The 22,010-nt window shown below is 36.5% G+C and overlaps 3 protein-coding genes across 6 annotated transcripts; 1 reads left to right on the top strand and 2 right to left on the bottom strand.

Moving 5' to 3' along the window:
• Positions 1-25: 25 nt before the first annotated feature.
• LOC105649328 (senescence regulator (Protein of unknown function, DUF584)) lies at positions 26-2,161 on the bottom strand. Of its 2 annotated transcripts, none has more exons than XM_012235945.4 (2): positions 1,547-2,161; positions 26-913 (listed from the first exon to the last, which is right to left on the bottom strand). In XM_012235945.4, exon 2 carries the CDS (start codon positions 901-903, stop codon positions 343-345), a length of 561 nt encoding a protein of 186 aa, XP_012091335.1. In that variant the 5' UTR covers positions 904-913; positions 1,547-2,161; the 3' UTR covers positions 26-342. The 2 variants fall into 2 exon arrangements, with proteins under 2 accessions (XP_012091335.1, XP_020541267.1); XM_020685608.3 differs by having other exon boundaries at positions 26-1,380.
• Positions 2,162-3,242: 1,081 nt separating this feature from the next.
• SS3 (starch synthase 3) lies at positions 3,243-13,874 on the bottom strand. The gene is made up of 16 exons (XM_089716363.1): positions 13,543-13,874; positions 13,025-13,088; positions 11,634-12,896; positions 10,496-10,710; positions 9,809-10,079; positions 9,188-9,363; positions 8,595-8,702; positions 8,198-8,307; positions 7,797-7,902; positions 7,461-7,631; positions 7,021-7,149; positions 6,044-6,226; positions 5,006-5,137; positions 4,785-4,896; positions 4,164-4,287; positions 3,243-3,701 (listed from the first exon to the last, which is right to left on the bottom strand). The coding sequence occupies exons 1-16, from the start codon at positions 13,669-13,671 to the stop codon at positions 3,572-3,574; spliced, it is 3,423 nt and encodes a 1,140-aa protein (XP_089572489.1). The 5' UTR covers positions 13,672-13,874; the 3' UTR covers positions 3,243-3,571.
• Positions 13,875-14,657: 783 nt separating this feature from the next.
• Positions 14,658-21,838, top strand: DUO3 (Homeodomain-like superfamily protein). Of its 3 annotated transcripts, none has more exons than XM_012235950.4 (9): positions 14,658-14,778; positions 14,998-16,503; positions 16,609-16,969; positions 17,393-17,477; positions 17,935-17,991; positions 18,192-18,251; positions 18,339-18,557; positions 19,085-20,665; positions 20,938-21,838. In XM_012235950.4, the coding sequence occupies exons 2-9, from the start codon at positions 15,033-15,035 to the stop codon at positions 21,403-21,405; spliced, it is 4,302 nt and encodes a 1,433-aa protein (XP_012091340.1). In that variant the 5' UTR covers positions 14,658-14,778; positions 14,998-15,032; the 3' UTR covers positions 21,406-21,838. The 3 variants fall into 3 exon arrangements, with proteins under 3 accessions (XP_012091340.1, XP_012091341.1, XP_089572486.1); XM_012235951.4 differs by having other exon boundaries at positions 18,339-18,545; XM_089716360.1 differs by lacking the exon at positions 14,658-14,778 and having other exon boundaries at positions 14,815-16,503.
• The last annotated feature ends 172 nt before the right edge of the window (positions 21,839-22,010 follow it).

Below are 22,010 nucleotides of genomic sequence, written 5' to 3' on the forward strand. Positions count from 1 at the left end.
TAAAAAAGCAAAGCAGCCAAAGGCAGGTAGGAGGAAGATATGAACATGAAGATTAACCAAACCCTTTTCATATATCCCGTTACAGGTGGACCACGATTACTCAAAACGCATTCTACCAGGCTACAAGACAAAATTTCAGAGACTGCCTCTTTTTTTTTTTTTTGTTCTCTTCCTACACAAAAAGGGCAATTCTGACTTGTACTCACTCTACTACAGTACATAATATCAGCAACAATAATTAATAAAAACAAAGAAGAGATTACATGGGACCCTTATAAGGCAACGGTAAAAATAACGGTGATCATTTCATAACTTGGATGGATTAAGATTAGGAGACTAAAATTACTCTAGAAAACCTGTTTTTGTCAAAATGGCATTCCTCACTTTGCTAAGATCTCTACCTTTGAGCGTCCTTCCAATCCCTTCACATACAGAGAAAGAAGAAATCTGACTTCTTGCAAGCTTCTTAGCTATCCACTCATGTGGAGGGACCATTCCTTCTCCGTCATCATTCTCATTATCAGCATCATTATAAGGTCCATTAACAGGGTCATGGTCTGTCCTGTCCTCAGCCCAGGAGCCCATTTTTGTTGTTTTACCATAAATCTTTGACCAATCAGGGATTTTAACAGGAGCTGATGATTGTTCAACTGCCTGGGCTTCATGGAGGATGGTCGCTTCGGCTGCTGGAATCATTCTTGGAGCAGCATGGACGCGCCATGAAGAAGAAGAAGAAGAAGCAGAGGAGTAGTAGTCTTTGGACTTCCTCATTTTGGGATTTGAATCTTCTCTCTCCTTCATAACTGACCATATATCTTCTTCTTCAAAATCTTCATCTCTCAATGATCTCCTGCTAAAATCACCAGAACTGGCGTTCCCCATGATAACTTTCCACTCTGCCATTACTAGTTTGCTAAAAATGAAAAGTTAATTGAGATATGAGCAGAGCAGCAGGAACTGAAGATTTGAGCAACAGCAGAGTCACTCCTTACCGTATAAATAGATGGGACAAGTAAAAGGAGGCATTTTAAGTAAAAAAATTAAAAGTACTTTTTTTTACAACTCTTTCTCTTTGATGATACTCTATTACTGAGTGAATATATATATTGGGAATCAGAAAGAGTGAAGGTGTAAGAGAATAATATTAAGAATCTACTTGGCCTTGTTTCAATAGCCTCCAAAAGAAGCATATATAGCTTTTCAAAGATTATATCTGTAGCGGGTTTGAGTTGGGTTGGGGTTGGGGTGGAGGTCGAGGTTGCTTAGTATTAAAACAAACACTCAACAAGGACAAAAGAAGAGAAGACGTGAAGGACCCCCAAGAATAGCTCCAAAGAAAGTCACAGATTTCAAGGGCCTTAAAATGGTACACTGCAAAAACTGAGAAGAAAAAGACAACAAAAAATGGGGTTCTTAAATTTTAATGGCCTAATCAAACCAAACCCTGATATGGAAAAATAAAAGCAAGAGAAAGGCGATAAAAAGAGAGAGAATGGGCTTTCATTAGAATCTCAGTTGCCACAGTCTGTCTATTTTATCCTCTTACCTGGAAATGGTCACTGTCTAGGTGGCCTCAGTGCAAAAAATCCAGACGCCCACAGAAAGAAGTTGGGTTTTGGGAGGCAAAATGAGACGCATTTAGCAATCCCAGAAACACAAGTCATTCAGAGCATATTTACCACCTGTAGAAAAACCCACTTACAGCTTGATATGAGGTATGAATGCATATATATATATATATATATATATATATTGCAACTTTATACAAATACAAAACAGGGGAATTTGATATTTTTGTTTGACAATATTAATATCGTTTATATGGTATGAGCACTCAAAAAGTCTGGCTTTGATCGAGAAAGGTGGTGAAAAGTGATTGGTTAGAGCAGCCTCACAAATTTCAGTAAACCTTATCCACAACCCAGTACAACTCACTCACATCTCCTTAGGCAGTCATGACCAGAGGAAAAAAGGCTCACTCAAAGATTAATGCCTCGGAGAATGAGTTTTAAAGGAGAAGAGTTATTGCATTGAGATATGTGGATAAGTATTAACCAGCACTACTACTTCTGTTCTGCAATGCTTTTCCTGGGTTTTGGGGATCGCAGAACAGAAGAAAGAGAAAAAAAGAAGGTCATTATTTGTTTGTTTGTTAGTTTTTGTTGTTTATGTTTATGGAGGCAATTATAGGTCAGGGGCGGGAGGGTAAGGTAAGGTGAGGTTACTTCTCAGCCCACATCAGGAGAACATGTTGGACAGTGAATTGTTAAGACAAATCTGTAGGTCAACGCTATGTTGGTTTCATAATTACATGCATAATAATGATTTTAGGTCATCATATCCTAAATCTCGCTGCCATATTTGGCATACTTAAGACTTTAAACCTCAGTAATCTTTTTTCCTATGACTAGTCTGACTATAGTAAGTGAGAGCCTAGTACCACATAAACACAGCATGCTTAAGATGATAATTAAATGCAACGTAGTGATGGGACTAATCAACTTTATTTATTATACTAATAATATTTGATTATTGTTTGTTGGTTTAGTTCTTTTTCTTTTTTCTTTTTTTTTTTTTTTTAAATCCCATTATAGGCGTATGCTAGTCCATTTCAATTATGTTTATTTAATTATATGATTGTTTTTGTATACAATTTTAATTTGCAAAAATGAAAAATTGTTCACGGCCACAACGTGAAATTCTGACCACTAAACTACAGCCACATTTGCTTTCACTTCTGATAAACATCGTTAATATGTTAAAGTTTCTAATCATGTCCATTAACTGTATGGTTATACTTTCTTCCCATTTTTGGTTACCAGAATTAAGTTGCATTTGTATGTTTGAATGAAATCCTACTAAGAGAGAGAAAAAAAAAAATCAACTTATCAAAAACCTTTTTAATCATTAGACAGAAGAAGCAATTTCTACCATCCAAGAAGGGGATGATCTGCTTGATAAGATAATCACACCTTAAACTCCTTTCATTGCCTGTTTTCTCTTGGAATGATTAGTGGGGTCTTAAAAGGCCAACCAAAAGAAAATTACCACGCCAGAATTAGTCATAAAACTATAATTCCCACAAAAGTCTAAAATATGCAACTTTGGTGGCTAATAAGGCAAGACCTTTTGCAGGATGAAGTCACAAATTATAAAACTAAATGCAAGTGGAAGCATCAACTTTGCCGCATCATATTCCATTAGAAAGCATTTTCAAAGTGAAATGAAAAAGTACACAAGCCTTTCAGGGATTCTTCGATGTGTCAATTACCTTGTCATTTAGCAATGTGTTCTCAATACAACTGGAATGGTATGAAGACTAGATCAACTATTGTAACAAAATTCAAAATTTTCTGTGCTTTTGTACATTTTTTGCACAAACAAAACAAAAATGGATGAGCAATTACATGCTTTGAATCTGATGTCACCTTGCATCGTTTCAAATGGGCAATTTATGTACAAGTAATCAACCTATTGGACGACAAAAGTTGAATTCGGCACTGAACCTATACAGAAGATGGGGAAACATTCAACTGCGTATCAAGCTCTGGACTCAAGTAATCTGGTATTTTCACTTGAGTGCCGCATGGTAAAGCTCCATGTAATCAAGAGCAGGCTTATTCCAAGACCAGTCTTGCTCCATCACAGTTTTACATAATGAATTAAACCACTCCCTACCATCATACCAAGCAGAGATTGCCCTGAAAATTTCATTGGAAAATAGATATTACCTGGTAGAAACACAATACGGACATAATATGCCGAAAAACAATAAAGACATAAATAGATAAGAGAAAACCACCAGGAAGCAGGGATAATTACCCAAAATGTCTAAACACTTGGCAAGCTTAACTAACCTAACAAATAACTTCAAATATATTTGGCAATGTTCCCTCCCAAAATTTGAACAAAGATTCATGACACTTGCTCTTTATATTGAAGAAAAACAAAGATAGAACTTTTGTCAAAAAGAATAGTAAATTGTTTTATTGGGCTAATTGCGGTATAGGACTCCTCAGTAGATCATATTCAAAGTCAAGTTAAAAGGAGAACTAGTGAATTTCTCATGCTAAAAATTGTACTAATGGCAAATTGGAACTGCTAAAATAAGAAAGAAGATATACATTTACTCATTCCACTAAACAAAGCCAGCATCTACTCACCTATTTAGAGCATAGTCAATGCCAGCACCATCAGCTCCATCAAAATTAAATCCATTTGGTTCAAGACCTTCTGCTTGTGCTCTCTCTTTATCGTGGTCAACATCAAACACAGTGTCATAAAGTCCTATACAAGAAAACATCAAAATGAACAGTTTATTAGGTGATTGCTATTGAGCACTTAACAAAGTAGCACAGTGGAAAACCCTATCCTCAAGCAGCACTGCAGAATCACACACATTTTATGACAAAATGGAAGCAATTTCTCGTTGGATTCAAATGGTGCTATCACAAAATGAAGAATATTTTGAGAACCATGAAAAAGTTGAGCACTTGGTGAATTTAAAGGGAAAAATCAAGAATGAAGGTCCACAAGCAAAAAGAAACACATAAAAAATTACATTTAACACTATAATTTGAAATGAAGGAAAATTTATAGGAACTTGCAAATCTTTCAGCTAGTACTTGTAATATAGGGATATTATGCAAGCAGTTGAATGGTCCATAATAAAGACTAGATCTGTTGCTTAGCTAAGGAGTAAATGACAATAGTTAAGTACTTCAAAAATTTAATGTACAATTCAACTATACATGTGTTTCAGCAGCAGCAAGGCATGAACAAACCTCCAGTTTTTCGAACGACAGGTATTGAACCGTATCTCATAGCTGTAAGTTGGGTAAGTCCACATGGCTCAAAAATTGATGGGACAAGGATGAAATCAGCACCTGCATATATCTGAACAAAAACGAGGGAGACAGAAGGAAGCAATCAGGGTGAAATTGCAGATGCGAGATGTAGATGTGCATCAAGAGAAAACTAGAATCTTTAAAATTCTAAAGAATACCAAGTGTGATAGTGGCTCATCATAAGTCAAGCAGAGGCGTGCACGGTCATTGTGAGAAGAATGCAGTTGGTTGGACAAATTCACAAAATCATTCTGGATGCGAGGATCTGGAGCTGAACCAAGCAATACAACCTTGCCAGCACAAATTTCACCAGTTTAAGCACAAGAATGCTACCCTGTTGCTTCATTATATGCACCCAACAAAAACATGCAAATGGATGGCCTAATGCTGAGATTCATAATCTATACATGCACATGCAACTTATAGCCATCACAACAACATTATCTCTGATGAACATGTGCAGGAACATCAAGAAAAGATGCAGACATGATGGAATGAAAAAAGAGTGCACCAGCTAAATTATTCAGCTGGTAGGATGCATCAATTTAGTCTGATAGTGGTTAGTGAAAAGTCTAAATTAAGATACCTCATGTTCTTAGAAATCAGAATTAGCATGTTAGTAAGCTAATGACAAAATCAATTAGGGCCACAAAGGGGTCTGCATACCCAGATAGAATATTGGCCTGATTCTCAATCAGTAGTTCAGTACCCTTAGAGTGGGTTAAGCATTAAGCAATATTTTGGGATTTCTATTCATAATTTCTAATGTGAAATGTTATCTTAATTTAATGGTTTCCTCTACTTTCGCATTTCAACTCTAAACTAATATATTGTTTTGATCTTACTATACTCTCAAGTACCCCGGTTCATAAGTTGTGTTATACTGGTGGCGGAGAGTGCTAAACGGGAAGAGGTAGATTTAAAACCACATGGAGGAAATTATCGCAAAAGATCTTCTATCTTCTATCTTCTGATAAAAGATTCACATAGATGACCCCAACTGGTTTGATATTAATACTTAGTTGTTGTTGTATCATATTGTTTTCGATGCACTTAATCCATGAGTAGAGCTTCAATTTCTGCTGCTAGCTTTGTATTACGAGGGTATGAAGACAAATAAGCAAATTCACTTCATGGTGTTGTACATCTTGACAGCACTTGGTAAGATAAATATGAAAGAAGAAAAGAACACCAACTTGTCCATTGCGATCTAAGGTTCGCCAAATTGCATGCTTGATGAGATGGATTCCTTTCTGATGCGTTAAGCGAGTAATAATTCCCACTAAAGGGAGATCAGCTTTCTTTAAACCAAGCCTTTGCTGCAAAGCCTCTTTGGCAGCTCTTTTGCCTTCAACAACATTCTCTGATGTGTAAGGTACCTGTAATACACACAAGAATTAGGCACAAAGGCACTGGAAAAAGTTACCAGATCTCCAAAGTAAGTACATAATAAAAACACAGGAGGAAGAGTACATTTGGTTCCAATATGTCATGTACAATCTCAAAATGCAATCATTAAGAAAACCAAGGTAAGACTAGAAAATTCACCTAAGAAGGGTAAACCCGTAGCATTATGCTAAATCTCAGTGTCAATGGACCAGTCTCACTAGCTTTTGACCCCCAACGTGAAATAAATTTTAAGCTCTATTTATCAAGACAAGGAATTAATGAACAATCTAAAACATGCAGGATAATGCAGTTGGCAGACCATTCTTTATTCTGCTCTTTACCAGCAAATGCATGCATTGTAAAAATTGGAAATGCTGAACCATGGATACAGAATATTGATGCAGCCATAACGACAAGACTACAATATGGAAAGAAGTGGATTAGAGGAAGCTGAATGATGGAATGTATAGTTAACCTCCAAATTTTAATTGGGAGCTTATATTAGATGGAGAAGATTGAAGGAGGTTAAATATTTACATCGACTAACCACTTGATTTCCATTTTCCTTAAGGCGCCTAAATTGGAGGTTAAATGGAGTAACATAAATTCAGAATACTTCATTCGCTTCTTCATATTAAAAATTCTCAAAGGAAATGAGGTTAATTAGCTTTATCTATTTTCCATCCATTCTTTTCCTTTACTTTCATTTCCTTTCCATTTCATCTCCCTTAAAACTTCCACACAATGCTTTAAATTCAAGAACAAAATTGCATTATCCACTTACAGGAATGAACTTGTCATTATAAGGATCCCACATATCTGGGTCAATTCCATTGAGTATCCCATGAAATTTGTAGAGATAAGGAGCAACTGCAGGATTTCCAGCAACTTCCTTTGAATACGTAGGGGATACCTGCAGATATAACAGTGAGTAAGTAGTTCAGATATAGAGTGGATAAGCCAATTACTAAGATATCTTAACAACATCAGAAAATTATTTTGTTTCTAATGGACATTGAAACCAAAAGAAAGGAAAAGGAAAAGAATAACAAACTTATAGCTAAATCCAGCTGAAAGGAAAACAGTCAATTTGTATACAGAGGAAAGCATGCCAATGTAACTTCTTTAACCAGACAATATCCCAGGAAAGCAAATTGTCAAATAATGGAGCAATGTAGTTGTAAAATCATGTTAAATAGAAAGAAGGAAATTATGAATACTCACAGTAGTTGATTTGTCAGCATATGTCATAGCTTTTCCAATATTGCCTGCACCAAATTCAAGGTTGTGAATTGTGAAGACAATCCGAGCTTTGCTGAGACCATAGTGCTTATAATGGTCCTTGAACAACCAAGCAACTGGTGCGCTCGACCAATCATGACAATGGATAATATCCTGCAAGTTTGAAGCACCTCTTAACACAGATGTCTTAGAATGGAACAACATTTTTATTATATTTTACCACTCAACCAAGAGATACATATCTTAAAAACAACTTGTAACTGTTATACAAAAATAAGATACTGCAAAATTGAAAATGGATGAGTTCATAAAACTAACAGGATGAAATCCGCATTGTTGCAAGAACTCAAGAGCAGCATGACAGAAGAAACCAAACCTCTCCCCATCATTCTGGCATCCATATATGCAACCAGTCCAAAACATCCTGCAACAGGAAGTCGTCATAAGATATTGTTGAAAATTTATCAAATGCAATGGATGAAGTTTGTGGGAAGGTACATGAAAAACAGTCAATATGCAAAAGGGATATTTAGGAAAATAGACAAACAGAGCATATTGTTTCTTTTCTCTAATTTTCAAACTTGCAAGAAAAGGTTCTGTAAAAATTGTATATTGCAAATGGATATTTTTTTAACCTATGAAAGTATAGATGGTGGTAGAATTAATCAATAATCATAGAAGCAGAGAAAATCTAAGGGTGCAGCAGAGAATAGAATTACCCATTCTGAGGCTCCAAAAAATAGACAGATACACCTTCCACTTTCCCAAACCATACTTTTATTTCTGTACCACCCCAGGAATAGCTTTTCTGATAATGGAAGTCCTTCACCTATTTCAGAACATGCACATTTGATGAATTAGAATCCTTTCAACAACTTAGGTCACAATAATTATAGAAGCATTGCAGTAAATTGTTGAATGGAACTACATTTTTGTTATATGCCCTAAACAGTTCTATTCCTTGATACCAATTTAATTCCATAAAGTTAGTTGTTACGTACAAGTGGAAGATTAAGAGTTGAGAGAAAACCCTGTAGTTTCAATAAATAAATAAAAAAAAAAGAAAGAAAGAAAAAAAGACTAGGCATAATTATAGTGAAGTGGCATGAAGCTTACATGGCTAAGCTTCAAACAGTCATACTTTGGAAGAATGATATTCACATTGTGATTTAAGTCTTGAACAGCACGGGAAAGACTAGTCACAACATCTCCAAGTCCCCCAACCTGCAACAAGTATCACATAATGTGGACAAGCAAAAATACTAAAAGGTAGCAGCAAGATTCTCTAAGACTATACCATGACAATTTTTATCAAGCGAACACAAAATAAATGCTTCAAACATAATTTTCATTAGGCACCAGATGACAAGTTCCTTCAGCATCAACTTTGGTTGTTGTCACTTTCCACGTGAATCAACAAACAATAATACATAGTGTCGACACTCAACATGCCATGCAAGAAAAATATATCCTAATTGAACTACAACAGTGTACCACTGACCACTGCATAATAATTGTCATGCTGCAAACATGCACACATGTAATGCTCTATCCTGAAACACCTGACTGTGGCTGCCTAGATTTTTATATGTTATGTAACTATCCAAGGCGATAAAAAATAGGAAAGCTCCATTTCCAGAGAGTTACACTCTATATAACATCAGTAGACATTTTGCACAATCATTAAGTTAATAATAACTTAAAGCTACCTTTGCAATTGGGGCCATTTCAACAGCAACATGCACAATGTGCATTGGTGGCTCCTTCATAATTCCTCCGAACACAGGCACATGGTAATCCATGCCATCTTTGTTGTCAAAAATTCCACCTTCCTCCCTCTCCGAAAATACAAAATCCATCATGTATGCATCTAATGGAACCTTGACTGAGAAAGAATCACAAACAAAATATTTGTAAATGAGTTTCCTGAAAAAAATGTGCTGGGGTGAAATGACAAACTAACAAAGGACACCTGATCTAATTTGTTGGATACAAGCGCAATAAAGTAGAAAATATGTAATCCATGAACTGAACAATGAAACTCTTGATGTCCATGATAAAAATGAAAAATTCCATGTTAAGCATCCCACAAGCTAAATTTTGAAGTTCGCAGAAATCAGAAAAATGCCAGCGTAGAATGATGATTCCAAGAAGTCAAAATCTGAATACAGTACTCGATGTAAGAAAAAAATGGAGAGTCAAGCCACCATGTTTAACTAGCTATTTATATATATAAACAGACAATAAAAAGAAGACAATGTCTTCAATAAAGAGACCGTTATGCTGTTGATGTACGAAGAAAGAAATTAGAACAAGAAATGAAAATTTACCACTGGCTTTGACATGAGAACCATTATCTGCAGGCAACATTTTCTGAGGTGGCAATGGGCCTTTTCGGTGGGTCCAACGATTAAATGAACATCTAAACCAAATTTCGGGTTTACCATTCAGAACTGTGTTAGCAGGATTGTAGAAAACTGTCACAACACTTCCTGCCTGAACATCAAGAGGGTCAGTATATACTATATGCTTTTGAGAAAGAAGAAACCTCTTCAAAGTTCTCTCCTTTCTTTCAGCTTTCATACGTGATGTTTTTTCAGCCTGCAAAAAGATAAGAATACGGAACAGAGAGTTAGAATACTTGGACAATGAAACATTTCATGGAACAATTAGGCCAAGTTTTCACAAAATTTAGCATATAGCAGTTCAGATGCAGGAGCAGCAAAGAAAAAAAAAAGTGCACATCTTAACTGTTAAAGAAGTCTCCACACCCATTTGTCATAAAGACAAGGTTAATTCAAAGTGGACCCAATATATAGTAAATCAAGCGACTGGTCCATGCTACAAGCGGCCCCAACATTCTGTACATTTTTTTTTTTTTTTTTTTTTTTATGCTTGTGTGAAAAGGTGGCAAAAGGTCAACAGCATAATTGGCAACATGCAGGAAATGTCAATATTTATTATGCTTAATGTTCTAGATTATATAACCTAATCATTTTTTTTGAAAAAGAACTGACCTTGGCAAGTATAGCCTCCTCTCTTAACCTCCTCTCCTCCTGTAGTTTCAAATATATTTGGTGTTCTTCCTCAACCCAAAACAATTCTTCAGGAATGGAATTTGGGACAATTGCATGGAAATCTTGGCGATGATTGTTATCATATACAATGGCACTCTGAGGTGGACCATCAGCAAATACCCAATCCAAGACAAGGGCTTGATCAGGCACATCAACTGCAGAAAGAATCATTGCAGGAAAAAAATTGGATATCAAACAAGTGATGCCAATAAAATTAGATTCACAAATTTATAGAGCATTCTTTACATGCTACTAGAATGTGCTTGGAGAAGACGTGATTAAAAAAGTATGAGTATTTGAAGGCTTTTTCTCTGGGGCAAAATAGATAAACAAAAATGACATTTTTCCTAAGAGATATGAAAGAAGATTGAAATGTCATGTAATTGTACAACCCATATTTATATAACCAAAAACCCAATGAATGGTTAGCAAAAGAACTACCATCCATTAAAACCAGAAAATTCTCTGGAAACACCCAGCCCAATTCCTTAATGAAGATTTACATAAAAATAATCCCTTGCCCATTAACATATGCACATCTTCTACAAAAGCTAAAGACAAGTACAAAATATAACCATCTATTTTAGCAATGTTCACCACATAATCACTAACTCAACCTGTAGTTCCCAAGGTAATTATTTTGTTTGCACAAACGTATTGCAAGTTTCTTCAAGGAACTAGTGAAATAGGCACTTTGAGTGGTGCAACATTCAGCAAGAGAAGTGTCAATATATCAGAAATCATGCAATAAGTTTGCTGACAATCATTTTCAGTAGCTAATAGGAATAGGGAGATATGGAACGTAAGCATGTCAAGTTCAGGCACCAACAGCCAGCACCTTGCTACATTCACCAAGAGAAGCTTGAACACACAAAAATAAAGAAAAGGGTTTAGGGCAAAAATAGTTTATCGACTTGTTTGTGAAGTAAAAGACAAGGAATTTTAGTGTTAAAGTTTCAGGTGTCAATTACTGGCACATCTATGTATATGTCCACTTCACATATTTATTTTAATTTCATTATAAGAATTCTCAAATGTACAAACTACTGGAATAAAGAAGATACATCTCCACACATACCATTGGCATACCACCAGTCACCATCCTTTCTTTCAGAGCTGACAAGCTTTTGCACAATAGTCAGTCCACCATTCCAATTATTATAACCCCCATGAATCCAGAGTTCGTTAGCTTGAGCAAGAGGGCCAGAGCTTTTGTTATAATATATGCAGACTAAGTCCTCACCTTTAAACTCACTAGGCTCAATATACCAGACATTATCAACAGACCTTGCCGCACTTTTTATAAGTCGATGCAATATTTCCCGCCTCTTTTCAGTTTCCACCTTTGCCTGTGCTCTATCAGCTTCCCTTGCAGCCTTCTCTGCTTCTCTTTGCCTCTGCTCTTCAGCCTGTCTTTCCCTCTCAGCTTGCTCCTTTGCAAGTTCTTCCAGCTCCCTACATTTTTCCTCAAGCAAGAAATCTTCAAATGCCAATGCATCCATTCCACCTTCCACAGGTATGCAGAAATCCTTTTTGTCATTATTGTCATACACATTTTTCCCATTAAAGAACACAAAATCCATTTTATATGCTTCTTTTGGAACATGAATCTGGCAAGACCACCAATCCCCTTTCAGATGAGTCTTGTTCAACTTCATGGTAAAAGATTTCCACCTCCAATCATTGAAGGCTCCCATGATGAAAACATCTGGCTCGTTATTCAGAGTGGATAGACTCCTATTAAGATACAGTTCTATATCTTGATCAGGTTTCACCGCCTGAGGATAAACAAAAAATTTGTTACCCATAGTGATATTGTCCTCAGCCAACCCTTCAATTTCTTGCTTCTGCTGATTTTCTTCCATTTCCAACCTTAAAGCGTTCTCATTTGTTTTTTCATTCACATCAGTACTTTCTTCTTTAACAATTGTATCACTCTTTAAGTTGTCAAACTGCTTTTCCACTATAGAAATTTCATCAGTTGGCACAGTTATATTTTCAACACTTGCGGCATTTCCATTTTGCTCAGCTTGATCGATTTTGGCCACAGAGACCTTTTCACTAGTTGATGATGCTTCTCCAGTTAGTTTTTCTTTGTTAACTGTCTTGTCCTCAATACGTTGAAATGTCTGTTCTTCTTCTATATGGGCTTCACTTTCAAGTGTCTTCTTTTTGGATTCTAGAATCTCACTAGATGTCCTAGTAATTGAACCCTCTTTATCCCCATTCTTCTTTGAATCGGCTTTCTGGGTGCTTGTTCCCGCAGGCACTTTTGGTACGAAACCTTTTTGTGCATGTCCTTTAGGCTTCGACATTTTTCTTTGTCTCCTCCTAGAAAAGTCTGCAAAACAAATGCGTTCCAGATTTAAAAAATCTATGGAAATGAACAAAAGGAATTAAAGTTGTGACAAGAATACATTACTTTCGTCCTTCCCATGAAGTTCATAAAAATAAAACTTAAAAACCAACCTGCACTGGCAATAATGTCAAGTGAAAGCCCACTTGTTGGGTGCTTGTTACCAGATGAAGTAAGCTGAAATGAACCACATTAAATCAGATATTCCCAATTATTTAGAGGAAATAAATAATAGAGTAGATGCAATACAGTTTAATTCTTGTCATCGGCTAGGAAAGAATCGAGTCATTATTAAAAATAAAATATAATCTGCAAACAACATCATCCAATTGGATCGCAAGTTCCCAACAAGCAACAGCGTGAAAATCAATCAAGAACAAACAACCCGTCGACAAACAAATAGAGCAATCCTAAAAGCATAAATGTTTAATATCAAATGCAAATTTGAAAAGAAGAAGAAGAAAACAAATGAACATTTGGAAAGAAGAAGAAGAAAAAGAAAATCAAATGTACTACAACTGAGAGCCAGTGAAGGAACAAAAGTTCAAATGAAAGAAACAAACTCACCATCTTTAAGCAAGAACAGTAAACGTAGCCAAAAATCAGTACGAAGATGTAAAGTTTTACTCACACTAGAAAAATGACCAACTTTAACATGGGGGAGAGACCCAAGAAAAGGCTTGATCTTCAAAAGAGTTTTCTCAGGCAAGAAAGCTCTGCAACTGAGTGGTCTCTGCAACTGCTGCAAACCTACTTCCATGGCGGTTACTAACTCACCCACTCAATATCAAGAACAGAAAAGAATGTTTGTTTCCCAGAACAAGATTTCGCTTCACTAATTATGCTCTCAAGAATGAAAAGATATTCTAACTCTCACTCAGCCTTAACCCACTGATTTAGAGAAAATATCTTTCTTTCCTATAACTGCGCACGCAGAGAATCCCGGCTTATATACAGTTAGCGAAAAGGCCCAGCATCTCAGCCATATAGCCTAGTAATTCTAATCTATGATGATGCACCCTACAGTATTAACAAGGTGTGTAATATCTATCACCGTTGATTGCTAGACTAATACGCATCGTACGATAAATTTGATGGAATATGCTTGAAAAAGATTATAGAAATTTTAAAGGCTAGTATCGCATCACATTCACGTGATACATTGGCTCTCTAGGTTGTTGAAGGTAGGGCCTACCGGCCCAGGGGGTGAGCAAACTTCCATTCTAATAACAAAAAATTAATTTCACTTATCAAAAAAATTAATCTGATTTGATTAGTTAAAGATATAAACTTCAGTTTTTGGTTTCCCTTTATTTTTCTTTAAACGAATAGATTAAACTAATTAAAGAGTGGTTTGTTACCATTTTTTTATTTTTGAAAAATAAAAAACTGTTTTTGATTTTAAGAATATAATTATTATATAAAACAGCAGTTAAAGAGTATATATATATATATATTATTTTTAAGATGAATAAATTTTTTTGTTTTAATGTGTTACATAAATCAAATTAATAATTAAATTTTTTAATAGATAATATTTAACAAAAATTTATGATTTAAAAAATTTGATGGTTTAATTTGATATAAAATTTGAAAATCAAATTATGATTTGGTGTGTAATTTTGAGTAAAAATTGTCAATTGACTAAAAAATAAATCTTCCAAAACCATCAACAGGAAAAAAAAAAAAAAAAAAACAAACAGCATCATCGTTTCCCTCGTAAAACGAAAACGACATTCCGTTTTATTTCTCTATAGAACGACCTTCCCATTCTTACAGCCCCTTCCCTCTTCTAGTAGTACAAGCTGGACAGTCGCAATTTTCTTGTCGGATGCTCAACTTTTTCAATCACTGATCCAATTAACAGGTACAAGTTCAATTCCTCATCTACGTTATATATGGTTTCATTTTGGCGGCTCAGATATTTTGTGAAATTTGTTTCAAAAGCATTTTCGTAACACAACAGCTTTCCCGTCTCTTAATTTTGGGTTCTAGGGTTTATAACAGACAATGCAATAGATTTATTATTCTTGTTTTTGTTTGGTTGCAATTTTTTGTTAATTTATGCTCTTTGCCTTCCCTTAAGGTCGATTGAAGTTTATTGGATGATTTTTGTTCAAAATGTCTTCACATGTCAATGGGCCAACAAGTGATCGACAAAATGCGTCACCGTTTATTGATGAGAGTGGTTCAAAACCAGACGAGGCCGATGAAAATGAGAATGAAGGTAGGGATGACGATGAAGAGGAGGAGGAAGATATTGATTTTAACCCTTTTCTGAAGGGAACACCTTCACCAGAAGCTTCTTCGAGTTTAAGCTCTGAAGTTGAAGGTCTTGATGGTAATTCATCAAAACCCACAACCGGTGAGGTGCGAAACTATGCTGTTGGAGATTCTGAGCATGGGGAGGAGGTTGTGATGAGAACTGCATTTTCTTCTGAGAGTGAAAAAGAAACTCAAAGTTCAATACATAGAAGATCGAAGAGGAAATCAGATTTTGTCTCTCAACTGGAAAATGTAAGTGTTCGACAGAAGGAGAATAGCTTTAGTAAACCTTCAATGAACTTGGATGATGAGGATGCTATTTGGAAGCGTACCAGGGCTCGTTATTCACTTGCAAGCTTCACTCTTGATGAACTTGAGACTTTTCTGCAAGAAACTGATGACGAGGATGACCTTCAGAATGTTGATGATGAAGAAGAGTATAGGAAATTTCTTGCTGCTGTTTTACAGGGTGGAGATGGTGATGACCAATCTACTCAGGATATTGAAAATGTTGACGATGAAGATGAGGATAATGATGCAGACTTTGAAATTGAACTGGAAGAGCTTCTTGAGAGTGACGTTGATGACAGTAAAAGGAATAAGGATCAGAAAGTGGAGTATGAGAGAGGTGGTCGACGGCCAGAGACTAGGCAGAACAGACGGCAAAAGGCCTCTGCTCAATACAAAAGGAAGCTTTTAGAACAGACAAAGAGGCCATTGCGTCCTCTTTTACCAATTTTGCCAAATGGAACAATTGCTTCGATTCCCACTGCTGAAGGGAAAGCTTTAACGCCTGAGACAGCCCCAAGCTATCTCTCTTCTGCAGCAGAAGAGGGTTTAATAAATGGATTTACTCCACAGCAAATAGGACAGTTGCATTGTTTGATTCATGAACATCTGCAGCTTCTTATTCAAGTGTTTTCCCTTAGCATTCTTGATCCTTCACGGCAACAGGTTGCCTCCCAGGTTCAGGAATTGATTTTTGAGATGATCCATAAACGCGAGGAAGTCAGAGCATGCAGAAGTGTGCCATATCCTTGTATTTGCTTTCGTCCTCCATACATGTGTCCATCAGTGACAGATGAAATCCAAAACTTTAACCCAACACAATGCACTGAATCATCCCCCACTCCAAGCACGCAGATGTTTGTTTCTCAAAATATTTCCACAACTAGGGGAAGTAATGATGCTAGTTTTGATGGCCAGATTAATTCTTCACAAACTGCTGCATATTTTTGGGTGCCTTTCGTGAATGGTCCAATAATATCCATTCTGGATGCAGCTCCACTTAATTTGGTGGGAAGATATATGGAAGAAGTTTTCAATGGTATGTCATCTAATACCAACCCGGCATTTTTGCATTTGCTTCCATATGCTTGTTCAGCAGTTTAACTTTGAATACTTTACTGTTGATTTATATGTATTCTGACAGCTGTCCGGGAGTATCGGCAGCGTCATCTGGACTCTAGTTGTGACACATGGAATGAGAGGGAACCGCTCTTTCACCTTCCTCATTTCCCCTCATTGACTGAGTCAAATAGTGAAGTTTCAAAAAGAAACACGCCTCCTGCTATTAGTACTGGGCCAACTATGCCTGGCCAACAACTACCCAAAAAGACTCTGGCTGCATCCATCGTTGAAAATGCCAAGAAACAATCAGTTGCTTTAGTTCCAAAAGATATTAGCATGTTAGCACAGCGGTTTTCTTCGCTTTTCAATCCAGCACTCTTTCCTCATAAGCCACCCCCTGCCGCTGTGGCAAACAGAGTCCTTTTTACCGATTCAGAGGATGAGTGAGTAGCATTATTTCTCCATTTCTATTTCATAATGCTCTTTTAATTCTTTCATTGAACTAGTGGTTGCTATTGCATTTATTTTGGCTTCCTGATTTTTTTCTGCCCCAAAGTATGTTAGCTTTCATCAATTTGTGACCTTTTGATAAGAAACAGCATGAAGTTTGGATAAACAAATTATTAATAATAGTGCTTGGAATTATGTTGCATTCAAAAAGTTTAAAGGAAACTAAAGTGCATTGACCTTAAGGTGGTGCCCAGTCTTTTTGTTTTGTGCTCTTCTGTGCTGACTTGTGTATTTTCTTTAATTATTTTGACTTATCATGTTTATGCATAGCCTTTATTGATAGGGTTTTTAGTTATAATTAATAACAAGATTTGATTCTCAAGGTTCAGCAGTTTTTGATAAGGGTTTTAATGCAGATTATTAGCTTTGGGAATCATGGAGTATAATACAGATTGGAAGGCAATTCAACAGCGTTTTCTCCCCTGCAAATCTAAGCATCAGGTAGTTCATATTAGAGTCCATAATGCCAACACTCAGCCTCCATTAACTTCTGTATGAACTAAAATCTAAGCTTTATTTATGTTATGGGTGTCTATTACTGTGTACTTTCTGCTAATGAATAAAGGGGATCGTAGGCTGGAAATAAATAAATATATAACTGTGGTTGTCTTCTTCTTTTACTTAAACTTTTGGTGTGTGCACTTTTAAGAAATTAGGTGTTAAGGTTATTGTCTGGTGTAATCATAAGAATCTTGGATGATCTGCAACCGAAAGGTTGTAATTGTCAATTATATGGTCAAAATTCCAGTGTGCTTATAATTCATGTTTTATTGCTACAGCTTCTAAATTATCTTGGTGATAAAAAATTGTGGTTTTGGTAGTTTGTAGTTTTCTAAAATTAGATGACAGTTGCATGTATTGGTTCTTACATCAGCAGCATTTGCTAATTGTCTTGCAGATTTTTGTTAGGCAGAAAAACCGCTGCTCTTCAAAAGCACCAGAAAATCCCATAAAGGTATGACAAAAATTCAGGCTTTATTCACAATTTTATAATTAAAAATCTTGAGGAAAACATAATTCAAAACAAATGCAATTAGTTAGGCCTGTTTGGTGTAGTCTGTCAGTTTATTTAGTTCGATGGATGCCTCTTTCAGTTGTGTCCTCATTTCTTATAATTAGTGAAAATTTAATCCAATGTTTTTCTAATTTACACAGGCAGTTCGGTGGATGAAAACTTCTCCATTGAATGCAGAGGAGATAGAATGTATTCAGGAGGTAATATCGTGCAGGATCTTTCTTAATTTCATTTCCCATCCAAAATCTTTTCATCACAATTAGCTGTCTGGTAACATCTCAATCCAGGGACTCAAGGTTTTCAAACACGATTGGATGTCAGTATGGAGATTCATTGTTCCACATAGGGATCCATCGTTGCTACCCCGACAGTGGCGGATGGCCCTAGGAACTCAGAGGTCATATAAATCAGATGCTGCTAAAAAGGAAAAACGACGGATATATGAATCAAATAGAAGAAGGTCCAAAACAGCAGATTTAGCCAACTCGCAACAGGTATCTGACAAGGTTGTCTCTTTTCTTCCTGAATCCCTACATATTCACGTTATGCAATAGCCATATCTATTTTTACCTTCTCTGAATGAGTTTTGGTGGATACAAAAATTCACTCTTGCTTTTAAATGCTACTGCATGACTATTTATGGCTCTGGCTTGTAAATTAGCTGGCCATGCCCAGCTTATCTTAAGTTCGGTTGCTTTGAAGCATAATAGCATTGTGGAATGGAACAAGAAAGTTGATAATTTAGTGTCGAACCTTAAGATGTTTTTATAACAGAACAAATTTATAAAATCTGCATTAGTTAAAAACTGACTACTAAATTTTGTAATGCATCTTTTTCCCTATTTATTCTTTTATCTATGTCCTCATGCTCATTTGCCATGTAATGTACTTATTCCAAGTTGAGTATGGCTTTGGCTTGCTCTAGATTGATATAGCTTTGTAATTTTGTGCAGCTTGTACTTTTTGATGGGTATTGAGGCCTTTTTCCTTTAGATGCTTATTTAACTCCATGAAGCTCTCTAATTGGCTGCAGGACAATCAGGTTGACATTACTGGTGGAGAAAATAATAGTGGAGATGATTGTGTTGATAATGTAAATGAAGCTTATGTTCATCAGGCATTTTTAGCGGACTGGAGACCAGATGCCTGCTTTAACCTCAGGGAAAAGAACCTTCCTAGTGGTGCAGTGTTAAGAGAGGGTACCCGTGTTAGGGAGCATTCCCAAATTGATAATGTGCATAAGTTTCCCAATGCCCGATATTACCAATATCCTCATGCCGTATCATACTTTGCTCATGCTAGACATTGTCCTCCTAATTCCATGCAATTGAATCATCAACTGTCTAATACAACACTGAATGCTACTAAGTCTCAAATTTATATGTGGCCATACAGGACTCATAGAACTGATGGTGCACACTTGGTGAAATTAGCACCAGACTTGCCCCCTGTAAATCTTCCACCATCTGTTCGTGTAATTTCTCAGGCAGCTTTCAAAAGCAACCAGTGCAGATTGCCTATGAAGATACCTACCTCAGGAGGTAGTGGTGTTGAGGCTGGAAGAGAAAGAGAAAACATAGTTCCTCAGCTTCTGCAAGTTGTGAATTCAAGAGCGACCAGTTTGGCTAAAGCTAAAAGGGATAAAACCAATCAGGTGACAGATAATATCACAAATGCATGCTCAGAAGAGCTTACAGCTACGTGTGCAGAAGAATCTGCAGTTCAAAATGATGTATGTGTTGCTGAAGAGAGAGGCAATGATTCAGATCTTCAGATGCATCCTTTACTTTTTCAGGCCCCTGAAGATGGATGTTTGTCATATTACCCACCCAGCTGCAGCACTGCTACTCCTAGTTCTTTTGCTTTCTTTGCAGGAAATCAGCCTCAGTTGAATCTGAGTCTCTTTCATGCTCCACATCAAGCAAATCAAATTTCTGATTGTTTGAATAAATCTTCAAAGACAAAGGAATCCATTTCAGCATCATGTGGGATTGACTTCCATCCACTTTTGCAAAGAACTGGGGAAGAAAGTAGTGAATTAGCTACAGCATGTTCCAATACACATCAGTTTGTTTGTTTGGGAGGCAAATCTGCTCAATTTCAAAATCCTTCAGATGTTGTTCAGACCAAATTACCAGTCAATAGCCCATCTGCTACTGCGTCAAAACCCTCTGGTCCCAACGAGAAATCTAACGAGCTGGACTTGGAAATTCATCTAAGTTCTACATCCACAAAAGAAAAAACAAAGGGAACTAGAGACAGTGCTTCAAATTATCAACCAAAGTTGATGATAAGTGCACCAAATCCTGTAAATACAATTGAAAAGCACAAACCTAACAATCCTTGTCATCAACACGGTGAAAATTGCTCAACAGTTCAGAGCAACCTTGTTTCATGTGGTGATGCATTAGCGGTTCCAAGCAATAGTGACAGAATCTGCAACATGGATGATGTAGGAGACCAGTCTCACCCTGAAATCATAATGGAACAGGAAGAGTTGAGTGACTCAGATGAAGAAACTGAAGAACATGTAGAATTTGAGCGCGAGGAGATGGCTGATTCTGATGGGGAGGAGGGTTTGGGTGGTGAACTAGTTACTGAAGTGCCAGATAAGGTGACTTTTAACATTTTGCTAATGCATGTCTTATCATTTTGCACCTTTCTTTTCTTTGATTTTTGGTTGGTCTTGTATGATGGGAACAATTGCTGAAGTTCGTTGTTGACTGATGTTGGTTATGTCATGATATTTGAGGTTTGGTACAGTCCCATGTTTAGCTCAATCATCTTGTTCTCATCAGCGCGTCAAATAAGCTAATAATGTTTCTCAAAGTAAATTATTTACTTTCGATTTGTTATCTCAAGTCCTATCTAATTATTTATCTACAGGAGATTACATGTTCTGCAACTGAAGAAGTTACAACTGAATGGAAGAGCACTATTCACACAGATGGCAATTCGTCTATCCCAGGGAAGGCCAGTCCTTTCTTAAAGTTGAGCTTGACAAGCATGAGGAAGGAATCTAGTAGTAGCGCATGGTTGACTTTAGATTCTTGTGCAGCTGTTGACCCTCCAAGGATAAATGCAAAGTATGAAGAATGTACAATTGGTGCTTGTCCTGTTGCCAAAAAATTGATTTCAGGACGTCCAAACAGATCATGCAAGAAAACGACACAAAGCATGAGAACTGTTGTGACAGAGAAGGATGTCATGGACATGGCACAACAACTCAGCCTTGGCCCTCTTGCTGTTTCCACGTTGAAGAAACCCAGGAAGCGAGCTTGTCGAACAAATGCAAGTTTTAACACGGCAATGGCAACTGAAAATTCGAGATATGATGAAGACAAGTTCAGTTGATTTGCAGCGTCTTTAATAAACGGCGCAATCAGTTGAATAGTCTGAATTGCTCAGATGTAGTCAACCCAATTAACCAATGAGCTTGTGGGAGTGGAAGCACAGATACTGAAGCAGCAGAGAAATTTGGGTGTCTAGAGGATGCCAGTCTTTCTCACTAACATGTTCCCCTTAGGGCCTTTCAGATTTGCACCCAATATTAAGAGGGTTTCCTTTTTTTTTTTTTTTTTTTTATCTATTCTTTTGGTCACTGTCTTCATTTATTGTGAATATGTTTTTTAGTGCAATAGTATGAGCGAATGAATATGCTTGTACGATGGTGCTGTACAGATAACACTTTTCTTGTAGATTCTGTTACTCCCAATTTGGGTGGAATGATATATTATGAAAAATTTTTCTAGAAATATAATGCAGTATGACAAGATATAAATGGGAATTGTCAACCTCTGTTCCGTCTCGATCACTGATAGCATTTACCACTTGAAACCCTCAATTATTAGTGAAGTACTATTTAATACTTCAAGTTTGACTTTTAATTACTACTTATTCCCTGTGTTTTTTTGACTCGCTTATCTTAAGGAAAATATATTGGAATTGGTTTTGTTTAT

This window comes from Jatropha curcas, chromosome 11 (genome assembly GCF_041381405.1).
Source record: "Jatropha curcas cultivar XTBG-Jc1 chromosome 11, XTBG_Jcur_1.0, whole genome shotgun sequence".
Lineage (NCBI taxonomy): Eukaryota > Viridiplantae > Streptophyta > Magnoliopsida > Malpighiales > Euphorbiaceae > Jatropha > Jatropha curcas.